General features: G+C 41.1%; 1 protein-coding gene across 1 annotated transcript in view; it reads left to right on the top strand.

Moving 5' to 3' along the window:
• The window catches only part of Htr4 (5-hydroxytryptamine receptor 4), a 220,803-nt gene that overhangs the window by 122,624 nt on the left and 77,282 nt on the right, over positions 1-20,897 (top strand). The window contains exons 3-4 of the mRNA XM_070036005.1: positions 45-170; positions 1,918-2,118. Of these exons, the coding sequence (XP_069892106.1) occupies positions 45-170; positions 1,918-2,118 (327 nt within the window). The remainder of the gene's footprint in view (positions 1-44; positions 171-1,917; positions 2,119-20,897) is intronic.

Genomic DNA, 20,897 nt, shown 5'->3' with positions numbered 1-20,897 from the left:
CTTCTCTAGTTCTTCACAGTTTTTTGTATACTCTTTTCTTCCAGTTCCAAGGAGGGCTTCGGGTCAGTGGAGAAGGTGGTGCTCCTCACGTTTCTTTCGGCAGTCATCCTGATGGCCATCCTGGGAAACCTGCTGGTGATGGTGGCTGTGTGCCGGGACCGGCAGCTCAGGTGGGTCAGCATGGGGGAAACTCTTAGGAAGCACAGGTGCAGCACTGGCTTTTCCCTGGAGAGTTAGGTTCCTTGAATTCACAGTTACAAAGAATATTCATGGGAAGAGTTTGAAAATGTAGAATTGACAATCTCATGTAGTGCCACCAGTGCAAACACTTCAGTTTCCTTCCTCTCTGTTTTCCTATATGGCATTTCATTGGTTCATATGGTTGTGGCACTATTTATTCAATTCTTCAGGACACATCTAATCCAGCCTCATGTTACAATTGGTTCAGAGAAGGGCTGATTGAGTATGAGCAATGGAGCTATATTTTCTCCTGCATTAACCTCACCCCTGGCTACAATTAGTATCATCTCAGATGTTTTCCAAAAGTGTTACAGAGTGATATCAGTATGTGTTGTGCAAAATTTTGTATGGAACATGAAAAAACTATTTGTTGTTAAAATCCTAATTTCACTTAGCACTCATTGAATGGACAGAGATGTCACCCACCCAAAGCTCTTGAATTAACTGATTTGAGATGAGAGCTGAGTGCATTGATTACATGTTATGTCTATTTAATGGACATCTGAATGTCTATTAAATTCATTGGGTAATCTAGGAGCTGGTAGCTCATGCCTATAATGCTAAAAGTCCCTGAGACTCTATCTCCAATTAATTAGCAATAATCCTGAACTGAAGATGTGACTGAAGCCAAGCAAGAGCATGAGACTTTAAGTTCAAACTCTGCTACTGTCATGCCCATTGCCCCCCACACAGATGACTTTAGTATGGAGTAAGAGGCACTAGCCCCTAGAAGAGGATATGAGATACCTTTCTGATCAAGCCATGCCTTGATCCTAGGGTGACTCAAATAAAATGTAAAAGCATAATTCTGGCCCAAATCTGAGACATGTAATAACCTATCTATGAGCAACGAATGGTGGGATGTGACCACTGGGCATGTACCTTCAGACGGCTCCCTAAGCCCCTGTGGTATGTAAATAGTCCAACAGCTGGAAGAGAGCTTCTATGTAAAGAGCCTGAGTGAAAACCACCATCCCAGACCACAGGGACACAGTCGTATACATGAAATGGAGTTTTATTGTCAGCAGGGCTGACAAGACCATGTCTTTCACAGGAGAGGGAGAAATGGGCCCTTCCTTTGTTCAAGGTCAAATTTATATGGGAGAGGGAGAGTGGGGAGGACTAGGAGCGGGGAAGTAGGGAAGTCCTCTGCACGTGTGCAGCTGAATGCTAAAGCTGGCATCTAGCCATCTGTCCAGGGGTTTTCTGACAGTGACAGTTACAGTTAGGCAGCATTCTCCTGATGCAGCTGGGGACTTGGGGTAAAACACAGCTTCGGGAAATTAAATGGGAGGAACAGCCAGGGCTGCAGGCCAGCTGCAGTTAAGCCTGCCCAGATCTACTGGTTTTGTGGGAGGGGCTGAGAACTGAGACGCAGGGCATGTGAACCTTGGGCAGGAGCTCCAAGCAGGCAGGACCTCTGATCAGAGGGCTTTGGGTGCCAGGTGGTCTGGAGAACTCAGAAGAGGCTAGCCTGTGAAGGATGTCCTCCACATTACAGAGGAGAAGCTGAATCTCAGTCTGGGTTAACTGTGTAACTTTTCCTTCCTTTCCCTCCCACCCTTCTTTCCTTTTTTCTTTGCTTCCTTTCCACCCTTTTTGTTTTCTTGCTCTTTCTTCCCGCTCTCCTTCTGTTGCCCCTCCCCTTCCACCTTGCTTATACCTTTTCATTTGCAGGAAAATAAAAACCAATTATTTCATTGTATCTCTTGCCTTTGCGGATCTGCTGGTGTCGGTGCTGGTGATGCCCTTTGGTGCCATTGAGCTTGTCCAAGACATCTGGATTTATGGGGAGATGTTTTGCCTCGTCCGGACATCTCTCGACGTCCTGCTCACAACAGCATCCATTTTTCACCTATGCTGCATTTCTTTGGATAGGTAAGAGCAGAGCAACGAGAGCAGTGAAATTTGGTGCAGGAGGCAATTTATGGCCATGGCGCAGTGTCTCTCTCTCTCTTTCCTAATTCTTGACAAGAAATGAATCTCCAAGAAAAAAAAATGGTAGTTTGGTTATTCATCTACTCCTATCTTTTGCAAAGAACCCTTTTTAGCAAGCATTCCACAAGTTCTTGTAGACCCAATGATTCATAAGCTTTAGGAACCACCTCAAATTGTTTATTGCTCTTTGTGATAAATACCAACAGTTGATTTGACTATAGCTCACTGGATTTTTTACTAATGACATGGACAAAATTCCAAGCAGCAAGAATGAATGCATCTTCCTTGGAAGGCAGCATGGCCAATTCAAAATGATGGGGCTGTATGTTTGCACATGATCTCTTTCTAAAATGTCTATGTGTTGCCAGGTGCCGGTGGCTCATGCCTGCAATCTTAGTTTCTCAGGAGTTGAGATCTGAGGATCGCTGTTGGAAGCCAGACTGGACAGGAAAGTCTATGAGACTCTCAGTTAACCACTAGCAAACCAGAAGTGGAGCTGTGGTTGAAAGTGGTAAAGCACTAGCCTTTAAGCAAAAAAGCTCAGGGACAGCATGCAGGCCCTGAGATCAAGCCCCATGACCAACAAAGAAAAAGTTAAAAAAAAATAATAAAATGTGTCTATGTGATAATGTCTAGCTAAGTGCATGTGATTGTGAGGATTCTTTTCTAGAAAGCTAAAAATAGTTATAAGATCCTTCATGATTAGAGGTAGGAGCTAAGTCTAGAATTTCTGCATGATTTCATTCTTTTGTTCGTATTTGACCTCAAGAAACAATATGATTTCTATTTCTACCTCATTTGTTGGAGATCCATGTTTATCACTTGTGTCCTTACTTTTCAATTCCTGCTCATTTGTGTTGAATAACAAATGCAAAATGCACTTTAAAAGTCAGATGATTCCAGGAACATACACTACCGTTACCAAAGTCTGAGGGGTTAGCTACCAAAAGAGCATGTGGGACCAAAGTAACATGTAAAGAAAATTACCAGGAGCAACCTCTTAATACCTCCTAAACAATCCAGAGTATTCTCATATTCTTCTCCTTCCCATCTTGGAAAAGATCACTGTTTCTTTCATGGATGACTAGGAAGAGTAGTTCAGTGAAATTAGATATTGTGGTATATCTAAAATGTGTACCTTTAAACAGCACAATCACGTCCTCTCTTCTCAGTGAAGCACTCACAGTGCAGGAAGTCTTCAGGGACTAAAACTGAGGGAATGGTAGATTTATGTCCTGTCTCAGGGGATATGGGTTCTTTTATTGGAAGAGCTGGCATAAAGGCCTGGTCTGTGTAATCACTCTTTCTCTATTGCTCTGCCAACAGTACATAGTTGAACGTATCTATGTTTCATGCATATATGATCAAACTCTACAGGTAGAGATAAAGACATGTAAAATAGAACTGTTGGTCCGCAGCCAGAACCATCAAGTCCTAGTCTGAAGTTTTTGTTTACTAGCTTATTTAAACAGCCAGATTCCAATATATGAGTGTGTGTGTGTGTGTGTGTGTGTGTGTGTGTGTGTGTGTGTGTGTGTACACACGTTCACATATGGACATGTCCATACGTCAGTACTAGAGCTTGAATTCAGGGCCTATGCACTGCCCCTTAGCTTTTTCACTCAAAACTGGCATACTAGCTTGAGCCACAACTCCATTTCCAGCTTTCAGCTGGTTAATTGGAGATAAAAGTCTTATAGTCTTTCTTCCTGCCCAGGCTGGCTTTGAACCATGGTACTCAGATCTTAGCCTCTTGAGTAGCTAGGATTACAGGCATGAGCCATCGGTACCTGGCTTTAATAAGTTCTGAAGACTTAGACTTTTTTTTGTGGATCGTGGGGCTTGAACTCTGGGCCTGAGTGCTGTCCCTCGGTTCTTCAGCTCAAGGCTAGCGCTCTATTACCCTTGAACCACAGTGCCACTTCCAGTTTTGTGACTGGTTTACTGGAGATAAAAGTCTCATGGAGCTTCTTGCCCCGGCTGGCTTTGAATCACAATCCTCAGATCTCAGCCTCCTGAGTAGTTAGGATTATAGCAAATGCCACTGGAGCCCAGCGACTTAGACTTTTTAAAAGGCAGTTTATTTGTACTGCATCATATATCACATTATGGAAAGTAAAATACAGGGAGTAAAATAATTTATGAACATCCTACAGGAACCTGCACACTCTCATTGCTGTTAGTCCACTAGTGTGGGAACTTTTCAATAGTGAAGGTGGGGAGCTAGGAACTTGGGGTTTGTGCAAGAACAACAAGAAGAAAGCAGCCAGTTGAGCACAGAGTAAGGAGGAGAGAATGTAGATGCCGCTGTATGGTGTTGTTTTCTCTGCGTGTCCCTGAATGAAGGGCTGGAAATTTCTCATAAAATGCTTGCCTCATAGACTCAGATTTGTGCTCATATACTCTTTTGAAATAAGAAATTTTTCTCTGAGATGGCCTGCATTATCATGAAGCCAAATGAGTTAGTCATTGAGAAATGCCTGCTTTAGAACTGAAGAGATTTAAGCTTAATTCTCAGTTTGGCCAACTTTTAACCCCAAAAGCTGCCAAGTTAATAAGCCTTTCAGAGTCTTCATTTTCTTGTATCCAAAAAAAGAAGAAAGCACTTATTTTGCAGGGCTGCAATTAAAAATAAATTAGATAATCCATTTAAGTTATGGCTTTGGTTCAGCTTGGCACAAGCCTCAAGTTAGTAAATGTTGTAAGTTTCAGTTTCTTGCCACTATCTGTATAAACTGTTGGGCTTTTTGTAAAGAATATTTTTATTAACTTTAAGTAGTTTTACAAAGGAGTAGGCATTGAACAAAGCACTTTAGGAATATAGTGACTCTTGAACAATGTCACCCCTTTCAACATTCTTACCCACCCTTTCCTATTCCTCCCCTTCTCTTGATTTTCTTAATTTTTAGGTTATGTATTGCATTGTTTTGCCAGTTAAGGAAGCAGTTGATATAGACAGCTTGATCTGTGTCATCCCTTTATCTTCTTTTTTTCAACCAAAGTTGGAACTCATCATTTAATGGCTGCTCCACTAGCTTTGTCATCCAGGGACTATGTAGTTATTAATTTGGCCTTTGAAAATCAAATCCTATTGACTTCCCTTCCTAAATAGATCCTAGCCTATTTTTGCCTATTTCAATCATCTTAATATCATATCTTCCATGATATCAAATTAATGTCTATAATACCGGGCTGGTAAGGTAGCTGAGTGGTAGAATGCTTGCCTTGGAGACATGAGGCCCTGGGTTTGATTCCTCAGTACCACGTAAGCAGAAAAAAAATCCAGAAGTGGTGCTGTAGCTCAAGTGGTAAAGCGCTAGCCTTGAGCTGAAGAGCTGAGGGACAGTGCCCAGGCCCAGAGTTCAAGGCCCACCACCAGCAAAAACAAACAAAAAATACTAATACCATGTCTTACATAATCATAAAATATCCTACTACTTATTCTCTCCAAATTAATTGTAGTAATACACTTGCCTTCACTGTTAGATCTGCCCCCAGAGAGCACCCCTCCTCTTCAGGAAGGACAGCATATAGCCCTACCAGAAATCACCTGCCTGAAACTGGTAATCACCTGTAACTGTTAATCACCTGACTGTCAGTCACTTGACTATGAGCCAGCAGAAAGACCCCAGGCTCTGAGGTCACTTCTTCATCTACTGAAGTCACTTTGTGAACCACCCTGGTTGCACCTCCTTTGGACAGTGAGAGGTTCCACAGGCGCTGAGGTCACTTCCACATCGGCTTTGGGCCACACCTCCTCCTCACCTTTCCCTAGATAATTTCTCTGCACCATCAGTCCAGCTACCACTCACTACCCACTGCACCCTGTATGCGGCTCACTATGCACTGCTCTTCACTGGCTGGCACAACTCTCTCTGCACACCTCCATCTGCTGCAGGCTAGCTCTTTGGTTCTCCTCATAATCTCTTCTGCCTGAACCAGATGGATGCCTCCTTTTGGCAACCCTTACACTCATAAGATCAAATAGCTGGGACTACAGGTGTGAACCACCAGCTCCTGACATGTAATTTCTTCTTAAATATCTCTTTCTCTTCAGTGGGAGGAATATCGAGGCAGTAAAAAAGTACAAGATGATTCCTGCCCTCGTGGAACTTATATTTTAGTGAGCACCTTGACAGTTAGGCATCAATTACATAAATACTTTCTTAGATGCTTGCCAAGCTATATCGAACAAATGGAGTGGTCAGTGCATTACCTTTGTGAGCAGTGCTGCCAAAGTTTCCATTCCATTCTCTAATAATGCACAGGAAAAACTCCAGTGCCCTTAGGAAGATGAGATCAGATGGTTTGGGTTTTCTTTAGGAGCCTGGAAACTTGTCCTTTGTTTCCAGTATGCCCTGTCCAAAGAGTGATACTCTAATTGAGTTAGAGCATTGCAGGACAATGCTTTAGCAGAGAAGAGTAGAATTTAATGTGACATCTAGCTTTTGCTGTCTCTCCTAGTGTCACTGTTGGCCTGGGCTGGGCAAAAACAGTGACTGTCTCACTGAGGTGTGATGTCCTTGCTAACCTTGTGGTTCCTGGAAAGATGCCCTAGACATCTCCCTTGAGCTGCTATGGTCTTCTGAGATGACAAGTGTTGGACAGTGTCTTTCAAGCAAAATCTTCACTGATTCCTTGTCTTCCCTACCTTTGACAGACTTCTGGAACAAAGCAAAGTACAGAACTCTTAATATTGTGAAATGTGTTTTCCCAACACCAGTTCTCCACCCATTATGTTTCCTAGGGCTTTGAGGATTTAATTCTGATAGAGAAGGTTTATTGCCTACTAAAATAATTTACCAACCATAATTAAAATAAACTTCATATAAAATGGGTCACAAGAGGTGAAAGACTCCATTAAAAGCTATAGAACAGAGACGATGCTTTTAAACCTAAAGTTTCCAGGGTGAATGGAAAATAACCAAGTAGCTATAATAGGACTCTGTTTTTCAAGGGTAAAATATAATGCAGCTATTAAAAGTCAAAAAAAAAAACCAGGTGCTGGTAACTCACCAGCTGAGATCTGAGGATCACAGTTCAAAGGGCAGAAAAAAGCTAAAAGTAGAGCTGTGGCTCAAGTGGCAGAGCTCTAGCCTTGAGCAAATAAGCGCAGGGACAGCCCCCAACCCCCAGTTCAAGCCCCAGGAATATCCTCACTCCAAAAAGTCAAGACACAATGGGTGCCAAAAATGTCACTGGTGTATTTAGTAAAACAAATTTCAGCATTAAAATTCTACTTTTATAAAAACAAACATACAAGTATATCTATCTGAATCACGTAGCATGTAAAAATGAGGGAAGGAGGGAAGAGAGAGAAGAAGAGAGAGAAGAGAGATAGGGAGATGAACAAGAAGAGAGAGAAGAAGAGGGAAGGAGGGGAAAGAAGAGAGGCAGAAGAAGGAAAGAGAGAGGGAGGGAGCAAGAGGAGAGCGAAGAGAGGAAAGATTAGGAGAGATAAGGGGAGAGAGAGGAAGAGAAAAGGAGAGAGGAGAGAGGGAGAGGGAGAAAGGGAGGAGGAGGGAGCTGAGGTAAGAGTAAAGAGAGGGAGGGGAGATAGACAAAAGAGGAAAGAAGATTTTTCATCATATCGATAGTGGCCTGTAAAGAGGGCTGAGATGGCCAATTGGATTAAGGCTGGAATTTCACAAAGATAGATTTAAGTTTCAATTGCTTTGCCAGCAATGAGCCTTCTGGACTTGTACCCACAGCCGCCTTTGAAGGGATAGTAATGTTGAACAGCACATTCTTCTGCTAGTTGAGACTTGGCTTGGGTCTCTCTCTGAGGCCAGAACAAGGCAGGGAGCAGGGCTTCTTTCTGATCAGTGCTTTCTTACAAAATGTCTGGATTCTCCGGGAAGGAGAATTCCTGGAATTCTTCTCAGTGATCTTGAAGTCACCCTAATTCAGGATCTGTTCTTTCCCACAGTCTATTTTCTAATCATCATAGATCATTTTAAAACAAACATAATAATAGGCTAGTTTTTGGTAGCTCATGCCTGCAATCCTAGCTACTCAGGAGGCTGAGATCTGAGGACTGCAGTTTAAAGCCTACCTTGGTAGGAAACTCAGTGAGACTTATCTCCAATTAACCACCAGAAAACCAGATCAGGGGCTATGGCTCAAAGTGGTAGAGTGCTAGTCTTGAACAAAAAAACTCAGGGCCAGAATCCAGGTCCTGAGTTCAAGGCCCAAGATCTCCAAACAAACAAACAAATAAACAAAACAACAACAAAAACCACAGCAGTTTCTGTAAAAAAAAAAAAAAAAAAAAAAAAAGCTTATCAGTTTACAAGTACAAACATTTTTTTTTTAAGTCCCCAATTCTTCATCTCTGCCTCCAAGCTGCATGTTCTAATTAACCACAGACCACTGGAAGTAGTAAACCCTAGGAATATTTGTGTGTGTGTGTGTGTGTGTGTGTGTGTGTGTGTGTGTGTGTGTGTGTGTGTGTGTGTGTGTGTGTGTGTGTGTGTGTGTGTGTGTGTGTGTGTGTGTGTGTGTGTGTGTGTGTGTGTGTGTGTGTGTGTGTGTGTGTGTGTGTATTCAGGCCCTGGGACTTGAACTTAGGGCCTGGCCAGTGCCCCTTAGCTTTTTTTTAAATTGTAAAGGTGATGTACATAGAGGCCACAGTTACATACATCAGGTATTGAGTACATTTTTTGAACAAGGTCACCTCCCTCATTTCCTCCCAGGTTTTCCCTCCCACCCTTCCTCCCCCACAAGTTGTGTGGTTCATATCCAACATAGTGTCTAGTGGGTTTCACTGCTTAATTGGTTCACTCTTTGTCCCCCATTTGTGCTTATCCTTCCCCTCCCCAAATAAATATAAACTTACATACAGGACAAAAGGTACAGAAATCAAAAGTAGTGACAAGAGGGGGGGAAAAGGAGGGAAAAGACCCACAAAAATTAAAATAATAAACGTCTTATTTCCACTTCCTGGAGTTCATTTCAACAAGCATCATTTTATATGATCATATGCGCATAGTTGTTGAGCCCTTGTGATCCTCTCCATCAGCTATGTGTTAGCTTTTTTACTCAAGGCTGGCACTCTACCACTTGAAGCAGCTTTACTTCTGGCTTTTCAATGATTACATGAAGATTAAAGTGTCATGCATTTTCCTTGGGGGGAGGGGCCTGGGCTAGTTTTGAACCATGATTCTCGGATTTTAGCTTCCTGAATAGCCAGGATTACAGGCATGAGCCACAGGTGCCTGGCAGGAATATTTCAAATACGCTTTCAAGAAGAATTTCCATGTATGCATGCAAATGATTTGCCTGCATGTAGTGTTCTTCTCAACTATTGATGATCTTTTGTTATGTTGTTTTTTGGCAGCAAATCACAAAATTGGCTGGTTCACTTAAAGAAAGATGGCTTCTGACATGGCTCCCCACAAACACTTGAACAGTGTCCTCTTGTCCCCTTCTCTAATTTTCTTCTCCACCTTATTTCCATCTTGCCTTCTCTCTCTGCCTTCATCTCTTTATCTATTCATCTCTATCTATTCTCTTTATCTGTTCCTCTCATCAAACTTCTTGCTCTGTCTCTTAGCTCTGATATTTTCTTGGATCCTTTCTCAAGATCCTTTCTACCAGAAAAGAAAAAATATCCACTGTCAGCAGGAGCCTGGTGTGTGTATATATGTGTCTGTGGGGTGTGCGGGGGGGGGGCGGTCATGTGCACATTGCAGTCCTGGGGCTTGAATTCCCCACTTGGGTACTGTCCCTCGGCATTTTGCTCAAAGCTAGTTTGCCATAGCTCCACTTTTGGCGTTTTAGTAGGCAATTGAAGATAAGAGTCTTGTGGAACTGTCCTTAAGCCTCTGACCTCAGACATTAGCTTTCTGGGTAGCTAGGATTACAGGTGCGACCACCAGTGCTTGTCTCTGGGGCCATTTTTAAACAGGGGGAATGCATAAGGGGAATCCATGGGGGTGGGGGGAACATAAATGTTATTTCTCACAGAAGAACTTCGGGTTGCTTTGCTTAAGTCATATGTGCCCCACACCACTCTTCCAGCCAATTACAGTGGTGTGGGAACCACACATTCTAGTTTCTGACCCATGATTGCCAGCGTCACCAAAAACTTACCGCATAGACACTTGGCAGTTGCAACTGGAATCAGAGATGAGAGCAAAGAGCAGAGAGCAACTTTTCCTGGCTGATGAGCCTAGAGGCATCTTTTCAGACGTTCCACAAGACATACTAAGTCATCCCAGGGGCTTCCCTGAGTCAGGTCACCTGTTCGTATGTTCTTCCATTGGCTTCATACGCCATACTTACCAGTGTTAACCTTTCTATACCCCTTCTTTTGTACATGCAGTTCATTTTCCTATATTTGGCATCAAATGTTAATTGTCTTCAAAATCTATTTCATTTCATTGAGGACAGCATCATCTGTAAGCATAAAAGATTTTCCCTTTGATTTATCAAACAGAATTGTTATCTTTTGCAAAGTCCAGAAACAGCATATTTTAATCTACAAAGTCCTCCAATAGTTCTCTAGTGACAGATTTTCTTTTAAACAGGCTTACTTGTAAAACATACAACTCTGACTCGAAGGTTGCATATTTAATCATGTGCTGGAGCTAAGTGTGTCTGCATTTCCTAATGGCCTCCCAGGAGTGCAGCTCAGTTTTGTAATGTGTAAATCCGGTGTCGGTCAATGGGAACTCTTGTCACAGAACCACTTTTGTGCTCCCCGTAGAACTAAATGGATTTCTACAAGGAAAGCATATTAAAAGTTTCTTCTTCTCACAGACGTTTTGCCAGGAGGTTCATGGTTTATACCTAAAACTCGTATTTGTTGAGTTGAATTTCAGGCCAGAGAATAAGAACTGTTGTTGTTATATTCATGACATGAAATATTTACGGAGTGCTTACTAATTGCTAGAAATGACTAGAAATGTAGTGGCGTCTAGTGAAAGCTCGAAATCGCAGACATTTTTAATCTAGTGGAGAATGCTGAAATAGGAAATAGAGAATTACAGTAAAATTGCTGGTCACTGAAATAGAATAAGGAAGAACCCAACAGGCTGTTGGGGTGTGTCTACTCCATAGCAGGAAAGACTCTCAAGGAAGTGATGTTGAAGGTACAGCTGATAAACCTATAGATGATGTAAGCTACATGGGAGAAAGGAGAGAAAGAGGGAGAGGAAGAATGGCAGTCCCAGAAAATGGCAAGTGAGAAGCCCAGAGGTTTGTGGTAGCACTTTATTGACTAAGGGCTCAATGCTCAACTTGGTGTTTGTGTTTGTCCCAGCCTCTCCTCAGTCTGTTTTTCCTACTACATCTCCCACTGTGAATGATTTGTTACCTTTTCCTGCATGAATACATTTTAAACACATTTATTTTGTATTATTATCTTTAAGTAGATTTACAGAGGAGTTCCCATTAAAAAAAGCAGTTTATGAATATATCTTGATCAATGTCACCCTCTTTAACCTTTTCTCCCATCTTTCCCTTACCCCCCCCCTTCCCATTCAGTTCTTGGTTGCATTCTCTCTCTCTTCTCTTCATCCACCCCTTTCCTCTTGACCCCACCACACCTTTTTCGAGTACCTACTCACTTCCTGGTGTTTTATTTTGCTGAACTTTGAGTTTGCCTTGGAATGATACAAACGAGTTTGCCTAAGGAAATAAATTATTTGAGCTCTCCCTTGAATCTACTATATTTCAGCTAATACATTTGTATGTACTTTCATACAACCCAACATATTTACTTGTGAGTTTTTATGCTAAATCTAGCTTCCACATATATGGGAAAACATGAGTCCCTTATCCCTCTAGGACTGACGACTGACTTCACTTAGCAGTTTCTTTACGATATCATTCTTTAGAATGGATGAGTAAAAAACCATTGTATATATATATACACCACATTTTCTTCTTTATCACTCTGTTTGGCCTTCTGTGCCTCAAATCCCTTTCCTAGCTGGACACTGGTGGTTCACACCTGTAATCCTAGCTATTCAAGGGCCTGAAAGCTGAGGATCACAATTCAAAGACAGCCTGGGCAGGAAAGTCCATGAGACTCTTATCTACAATTAAACACACAGAGACACAAATGGACACACAGATGCATACACAGACACACAGACACACAGACACACAGACACACACACACACACACACACACACACACACACACACAATATCCTTTTCTTTTCTCTGGTGAGCACCACCATGACACAGCCTCAAGTAAAATATATGTTACCTTCTGCAATGACTGTATCTATTTTTTATTCCTCTGAACTCTCATAACACATTGAACATAAGCACAGAAGCTTATCTCGATGATTTGTTTGTCTCGACTAGAAGATGAGGTCTGAGAATCAGCACATTTCATCCATCCCTGTGTTCTCACAGGGGAAATAGGAACTACTCTCTGTATGTTTGCCCAAGCACAGAGTGGTCTAAGATGTATCTGGTATTTGTCTGATGTAATTTTAGTATTAGTGTCTCCTCTTGGAATATTTAGTAAAGCCAATGGTTCAGAATAAGGCCTGGATTGGTACAGTGCCTAAACTTAATCTCAGATTGACCAGTCATCAATGATATGATCTCTATCTTGGGAAGGTTAATTAAGCTTTCTAGATTTCATCTAATCTGTAAAATTCCCAAGGGAAGGTTCGCCTTGGGAATTGGAAAGTGAGCATCTGCAAAGTTCATAGACCAGTGCATAGCATACTGTAGCAATTTGTTAGCCAATAATATTGCCTTGTTGTTTTTCTTTTTATTCTTTTCCAGAAAAGTTTTGTTTTGTCATGTTTTCTCATGATACTAGGGATGGAACGCAGAGTCTTGTGAATGCTGGACAGGATTCTACCATTGAAGTATGTGTGCAGTTCCTCAACAGATTTCTAAATGCAAATTCCTAGAGGCTGCTTGGATCCCTCATTCCCTCTGGGAGCTCATCCAGCTTGTGGCTCACGTTCACCCCTATCTTGGATCTCTCCTTTGCTTTTTCCTGGGGTCCAAAGTCTTATCTCTGACTTCCTGTTAAAGATCTTGCCTTACGGTTCTTTCTGCTTCTTCAAGCATAATATACTCAAAGTAGAAACTTCCATCATAATTAATACCCTCTTTCACTTTGTACATCAAAGGTGCCTGTGTTAGTCATCTTTTAGTCATTCAAATGCAATTTTCGAGGCCATCTTTTACTTGTCTATTCTGATCAGCTAGATGCCAAATGGCAGTTATATCTCCATAAATATCTTTCAAGTTCATCATCTTCCTCTTTATGCCTCTCTTCCTGTTTCTGAATTCCTGCAGTAGCTTCTGAGTTATTACCTGATAGGCAAGGTTCATTTTTGAATATATATGTTCTTTTCCTATATCCTCAGATCAAAAAGTTTCCCTGTCACTGAATATTCTACCTGCTCTTCCTGGATAAGATTGATGTTATCTTCCCTGCCCCATTTGTCAGCCCTACCAGGGCAGAGATTTTGGCAATTGTAGTTGAAGACCAAATTGTACCATATTCCAGTTGTATGGATGTGAATAAGTAGATTAAACTGTGTGAGCCTTTGTTTCATGTCTGCTGGTGAATTAGAAGTCCATTCAGGCTACAACAAATCCATTGGCATCTTCTGTGTATGTCCAGTCAGCTTCTGCTAAGATGTTTTCACATAGCATTTTTTTTTGTCAGATCATGTATTTTTTATAGTTCGGGAACACACCTTACTAAATAACTGACAATTCCCTTCTGGCAAGTTTTCTCATCATGCAGATTCAGAAGAATATTAGCACAGAAAAGCAGAGGCAGCAGTAACCCTGCAGATTGAATATGGGATTATGAATCCTGCAGAGTACAAGTCTGATTCTTCCTGATCTCTAACCAATAGGAGTCTCTCCCTGTCTCCTTACTCCTGTTGATTTCCTTCCTGGAGCGCCACAGGTTCTGCCTCTGCTCTTGACTATCTTTCTGGACCTCCTCCCTGTCCCTGGCTTCTGGCAAATGTGCCTGCTGGGGCTCCCTCACTGATCTTCCATGACACTGGCAGTTTATCAAAGCTGGAGACACATGGAAGAGACCTTTAGCTCTTTCTTAAACCTACAGCTGCTTTTCTCTCATCTGTATTTCCTCAAAGAGGAACTAGCAGGGCTAAACCGATTACTAAGAGCAGAAAGACAAGTCTCTTCATCCCAAGGTCTTCCACAAAGAATGGCTGAAGGAGGATTTGTTACCCAGCTAATGCACCGCACAACTCCAGATTGTATCTGATATCTTTGTCTTTGGCTGTGATTACTCACTGATATGCAAAATTGACCCCAAAACTGAGCAACTTAAGCAGCACATACTACTATTAGATCATAGACACAATAAATTCTAGCACTCAGCATTCAGCTTTAGGGAGAAATACATTCTGTTTGTTGCTGTTGTTTCTGTGAAGTTCTGACAGAGCTGTTGAACCAAATGACTTGACTATTATTTGGTTTGGGCTTTGGTTTTGTTTTGTTTTTGTGCCAGTACTGAGGCACAAAATTCCACTTGGGTACTGTCCCTGAGCTTTTTGTTTCTTTTTTTTTTTTTTTTACTACTTGAACCACAGGCCCACCTTTGACTTTTTGGTGTTTAATTAGAGATAAGAGTTTCATGGACTTTTCTGCTAAACTGTAATCTTCAGATCCAGCTTCCTGAGTAGCTGAGATCACAGACATGAGCCACCATGTGAATATTATTTGAGTATTATTTGTCCTTTTCATATTATTTGTCAATAATATTATGTTAACTTAGAGTCCTTAATTTCCAGAATGCATTTGAATGTACTTAGAATAATATTTATGAAGCAAATATGTATATACCATATGTATATGTGTATAAGCGTCTGTGTGTGAAAGAGAGAAAGTCTTTGTTTTCTCCACATTATCTTGTCAGTTCTCACAGTAAATTAGTAAGGTAGGCAAAGTTATTCCCAGCTTCCAGATGATGAAAAGATATCTTGGAGAGGTTAATTAAGTGACTATAGACCACCGAGCTAATGAGTGGGTAATTGTAAAGGGTACTCAGTTGTGAAGACATTAAGTAGACTGTTGAGATAACTGGCAATTCTGAAAGTTGGAGATTCCTGGCAGGGGGTGGAGGGGTGGGGGGCTAGGGAGGGAGATGGAGTAAGGGAGTGAGGAGGAAGAATTTTCCTTAATTGCAGGAGGAGTGGGGAAGGGATTAGCATGGAGCTTAAAATACTCAGCTGTCTTGGAAGGGTTGTCAAAGTAAATTGTGTCCCCAGAGACGTTTAACAGCAATTAGATCACACCTTTGCACATGGCTATAGTTGGAGAAGCTGGCAGCTGATCTACCAAAGGAGGTTTAATGGAGCTTTACAAGCCATACTTTGAAATGTTTTGCATAAGAAATTACTTTGTAAATACCCTTGCTACCTCTTACTTAATCCTGGCCATCTGGAAGCTCACTTGTCATGTGAACATTCATTTAACTACTTTGTAAAAGGATTTTGTTGTTGTTAAAAAGAATTGAAAATGTCCCTGGGAAGGCAAGGGAACAGACTTGTAGATTAGTCTCTTCCTAACGTGAGAGGTTATTGGTTTACCTGCTGACAGCACCCCTCCTGCTTGTGGATGTAACAGTGAAGTTCATCCATTTCCACCAACCAGTAACCTCTTCAGACCCAGCATTCTAAATCTAAGATGGCCGTCCTGAAAATGTAGTCTCTAACCCCCCAGTTACAGCATCATCTTGCAGTGAATTCAAAAGGCCAAATTGTTGGGCCCTGTTCCAGACCTATCAGCAATCTGTGTCTCAACAAATCCTTCAAATGATTCTGTGTGTGTGTGTGTGTGTGTGTGTGTGTGTGTGTGTGTGTGTGTGTGTGTGTGTGTGTGTGTGTGTGTGTGTGTGGCAGTACCAGGTATTGAACTCAGGACCTCATGTTTGCTAGTCACACATGATTCACACTCCAAGTCCTGTGATTCTGATGCAAGATGAATTTAGGAACCACAGCTCAGAAACCTACCCATTCCAGCCTGTTCGGACTTATTTCCTTTTTCTTCCTTACAGATACCTCTAAACAATCCAGTTCATCTCTTGTCTTTTATGTTTATATAGATATTTGGATACATAACTATGTATTTTTATTGTAAAAGTGATATATGGAGGGGTTACAGCTAGATAAGTAAGGTCATGAGTGTTAACCCCTCATTTTCTTCTGTTATTCCCCCAACTTTCCTCCCCCAAAGTTGTAAAGTTCATTTCCAACATGTCTAGTGAGTGTCGCTGTTACATTGGTTAATACTTTGTCCAAATCAGATAAACTTATATACAAGACAAATGATACAGAAATCAAAAACAGTGATAACAGAGGATACACCAAAGGAACAGAAAGAGAGAGAGAGAGAGAGAGAGAGAGAGAGAGAGAGAGAGAGAGAGAGAGAGAGAGAGAGAGAGACAGAGACAGAGAGAGAGAGACAGAGACAGAGACAGAGAGAGAGAGGGAGAGAGAGAGAGAGAGAGAGAGAGAGAGAGAGAGAGAGAGAGAGAGAGAGAGGAAAGAAGAAAGAACTGCAAACAGTACACACACACAAAAGAAAAAAAGCCCTCTTGTTTCCATTTCTTGGAGTTCATTTAGATAAGCATCATTTTATATAGTCATATGTACATAGCTCGTAAGAATATCCTAGATATATTCTAGTTATTACAAGTGAGGGAAACCATGTAGTCTATGTTTCTTTGGGTCTGGCTTGCTTCACTTAACATAATTTTTTCCACTTCCTTATGAATGGGGCAGTGCCATCCTTTATGGTTATGCTTTTTATATGTATAATTTCTCTTTCAGGTCTCTGAGCTGTCTGTAGCATCTGTCAGGATTTCCTTCCCACCATCCTCACCCAGTCTCTAAAATACAACTTGACCTTATTCTGAAAGTCTTTTCCTGTCCCTTTTATAGAAAAGGATCTTTCACATCTCCAAAACTTAGTGATGTATTTTAATGGAATTCTAGCTGGACTTAGAGCTCTTTTGTATCTTGCTAGCACTGGAGATTCACTGGTAAGGAATGTAAGCATCTTTTCTGTCATGGAGCAGGTGGGAGTAGACTGTTCCCACTTCCTGTCTTAAAATGCTCCTTGAGAGGGCACAGATGTCTTGTAATTTGGGGAGGCCTCTGGGTCATACTAAGCTATAACAGGGATGGCAAAAGACATGCAGAATCTTATCTGATCTGCATAGAAATACAGAATGCTGTGCTCTCCTGCAGTACCCCAGCCGTAAGAGAGAACACACTATAGAACATATCAGGGATATGGAACCTCTACTCTCCATGAAAATAGCCTCATCAAATACATGGTTTTTCCATCTCAGCAATAATGGCTTTGATGGCTTTGTAGTAGATAATTATTTGCGGGGGGTGGGGTGGGAAGGGTATCTGTGCATTGCAGGATATTTAACAGCAGCATTGACCTCTACCTATTGGATACCAGTCGCCCCTTCTTCACAGTTGTGACCATAGGAAACTGTCTTCAGGCATCACCAGAAATCCCCTGAGAGAAAATCACCCCTGGTCAAAAGCAAATGGAAATACTTTTCACTGTAGAAATTCTGACTTTAAAGGAATAGAAAAGTGCTTTTCAAATGGTTGTAAGACAATCATGCGGGAAATAAGTTAGAGATGATTTTTTAAGCCAGAATGCAAAACTGGAAATTACAGAAAATCCATTTCAGAGGGAATTTTATTAATTTCAGGATAGCCTTAAGTTTAGAGTATTCTGTGATAGTACCCAGTGAATTCTCAGCCCCTACAAATTCAAGTAGGCTAAGATACATATTCAATGTTATTGAAGATTTGGGTATTTCATGATTCTGAGCATCCTTCGGGTCTTATGAGTCAATATTCTGATGTTTTGGTTGTTTCCAGAATAGCTTCTTAAGGAACTCAGGTAAATCTCTTGGGTATTTAAAAGCAGCAGAGCGATAGCAGTGGGGTAATGTCCTGGTCCAGGCTAGACTGTCTGGGTTCAATGCCATCTTGGCTCCCACCACCTGTGACCAAATTTTTGACTCTTCTGTCTTCCCCTTTCCTCATCTATGACATGGATACATTTATAGTTCCTCTTTCAAAAGTAGTATGAAGATTTAATGAGATACTATATAGAGAGCCTTTGGTAAGAAAGTCAGTGGTAGCTTTTATAATTAACTCAGCATGTATATTTTGGCTGCCTTCCCAAAACTTGAAAAATTGACTAGCAGTTTCTGCCTGGTGGTGGTGTATGTTAGTGTATTACAAGGGTGTCTCATGATAAGACTACTTTTTCTTTTTTATTTTGTTAAATAAAATCCAAATGTAGGAACCAAAACCAACCAGAATCAGATGCTGATGACTCATGCCTATAACCTGACCCAGTCAGGAGGCTGACATCTGAGAATTGCAGTTTGGAGCCAGCTGGGGCAGGCAAATCTAAGAGATTCTTATCTCTGATTGATCAACAAAAAGCTGGAAGAGGAAGTGTGTCTCAAGTGGTAGAGCACCACTCATGAGCTACGAAGCCAAGTGAGAGCACAAGGCTCATAATTCAAGCCCTAATCCCACCGTGTGCACGTGTGCGCACACACACACACACACACACACACACACACACACACACTAAAGTCAAGTTTTCAGACTTCTGTCTAGTCTTGTTCTATAAATAAGTAATTTTTAAATTTTATTTTATAGTAAAGGTGATGTACAATAATGATTTTAAGGAATAATTTGTCAGTTAATACTAGAAATTGTTTTTGTTAATAATTTAATTCAGATGTTTATTGCCACTTACTTAATTTAGACTTTGAATGCAGCCTTCAGGATGATTGCTTGACTAGATACTTTGCTTGACAGCAAGGATTGGAAGAATGCAGATGACTGATTTAGGGCTGCTGTTGCAACCCTGAAACCTTAGTAAAAATCTTGAACACTTAAGTGGATGCTATAATTTGAGTTCTAAATAAGAGTTTTACTTTTTTACTCCATGACACCTAATCATTTTATGTTTGTTGAAAGGCAAAGCAAAAGACTAAAGAAAATCAGAGAAACAAAAATGTATATCTAGACAAACTTGCATGCTTTTATATGTATTCTAACCTAGTACTTAATTTGGCCAGCCTAATTCAAGTTTAAATAATTTTTTTTACATTTTTTTCTATTAATAAGTTTTTTTCATTGTGAAAATACCATACAGAGGAGTTACAATTACATGAGCAAGGTAATGAGTACATTTCCTATCAAGCATGGTTGCCTCCTCCTTTGTTTCCCCTTACCATCCCTTCCCATTTCCCCCCTCCACTCCCTGCCAAGTTGTAAAGTTCACTTTTTGACATAACGTCTTGTAAAATCCCCATCTTACTGGCAAGTTTTAAAGAGTGATATAAAGAATTTGAGGCCTGGAGGTATGGTTCAAGTGGCAGAATGTTCTGATCTGCACCAGTGGCTCATGTCTATTCCTCTAGCTACTCAGGAGGTTGAGACCTGAAGATCATTGTTTGAAACTACCCTGGGCTGACAAATCTGTGAGACTCCAATTAACCAGAAAGAAGCTAGAACTGGAGATGTGGCTCCAATGGTAAAGTGTCACCTTTGAGTCCAAAAGCCAGACAAAACAGCGAGACCCTGAGATCAAGCCCTAGCACACACAAACAGTAAGTGATGGAATATACATGGTATAGTGCTTATTTAGCAAGCCTCAGGCCCTAAGTTCAAAATCCCAGTACTACTAAAAAAAATGCCATCCTTGCCAGACTACACCAGATCATGCACAAAGAACTTTCTGCAACTTTCTGTAGGGGGCCATCACTTCATCTTACCTTAGCTCCCTAAAGACGGGGCAGTCCAGACAACTTTCTTTCGGGTGTTCCCTACTCAATAAATGATTGTGTATACAAGATACATAATAAATTAGCAAACTCCTTGTACCCTAAAGCAATGCAAATTGAAGCTCAGAAAATTTGGACAGCTAATTAATTGTCCCTGTTTTAAGGGAGATCTGATTGTCCACTAGATCTTCCTTATGCCTTGGGAATCAGGTGATTGCCTTGGCCAACCTAGATTTTGAGAGGAAAAAGTTTTCATAAAAGGTTGTGATATGTACTCATTACCTTGCTCATGTAACTGTAACCCCTCTGTACAGTATTTTCACAATAAAAAAAGCTTATTAAAAAAAGGTTGTGATAATCAGGATAACCTCATCTTCAAAAAATCCTCTGCTACTACTTCTGTTGTCTTCCCAATATAACCATCTAAACACACACATATCCTCTTGAAACTACAAGAATAAGAATCCTCCTGAGTAAGACATCCTCTGTTCTCCAGCATACCCCTGCAAGATATTTAATTTGGTCATGTCCTTTTTTTTTTTTTTTTGAACTTTTTGGTTTTCTTTGGTATCAGAAATTCCAATACACTTCCAGAAATCTACTCTTCTCACCTGATTCCAAACTTCAAAAGCTTATAAATTATACAGCAAAGATAAGGCAGCATGCTGGGTCCAGGAAGGACGTAGCTGGCACTCAAACCGATTCTTATTTCTTTGTGTGAGGCAGGATATTTTGGCAGCAAGCAACAGAGAGCGTGTAGACAACTGTATTCGAGTCACAAAGCAGGGCTGGATGATTTAGAGCAACAGTGTCCTGCCTCACAGTTTGAGAAACCAGAAGTCTTAAATTAGATGTCATTAGTGCCATGTTCACGCTGCAAACTGTAAGGGAAGGCTTCTCCCTGCCTTCTCTC

This window comes from Dipodomys merriami, unplaced genomic scaffold (assembly GCF_024711535.1).
Source record: "Dipodomys merriami isolate MVZ:Mamm:240054 unplaced genomic scaffold, mDipMer1.0.p SCAF_27, whole genome shotgun sequence".
Classification (NCBI taxonomy): domain Eukaryota; kingdom Metazoa; phylum Chordata; class Mammalia; order Rodentia; family Heteromyidae; genus Dipodomys; species Dipodomys merriami.
The sequence above is the reverse complement of the archived record's forward strand: the minus strand, read 5'-3'. Positions and strand labels throughout refer to the sequence as shown.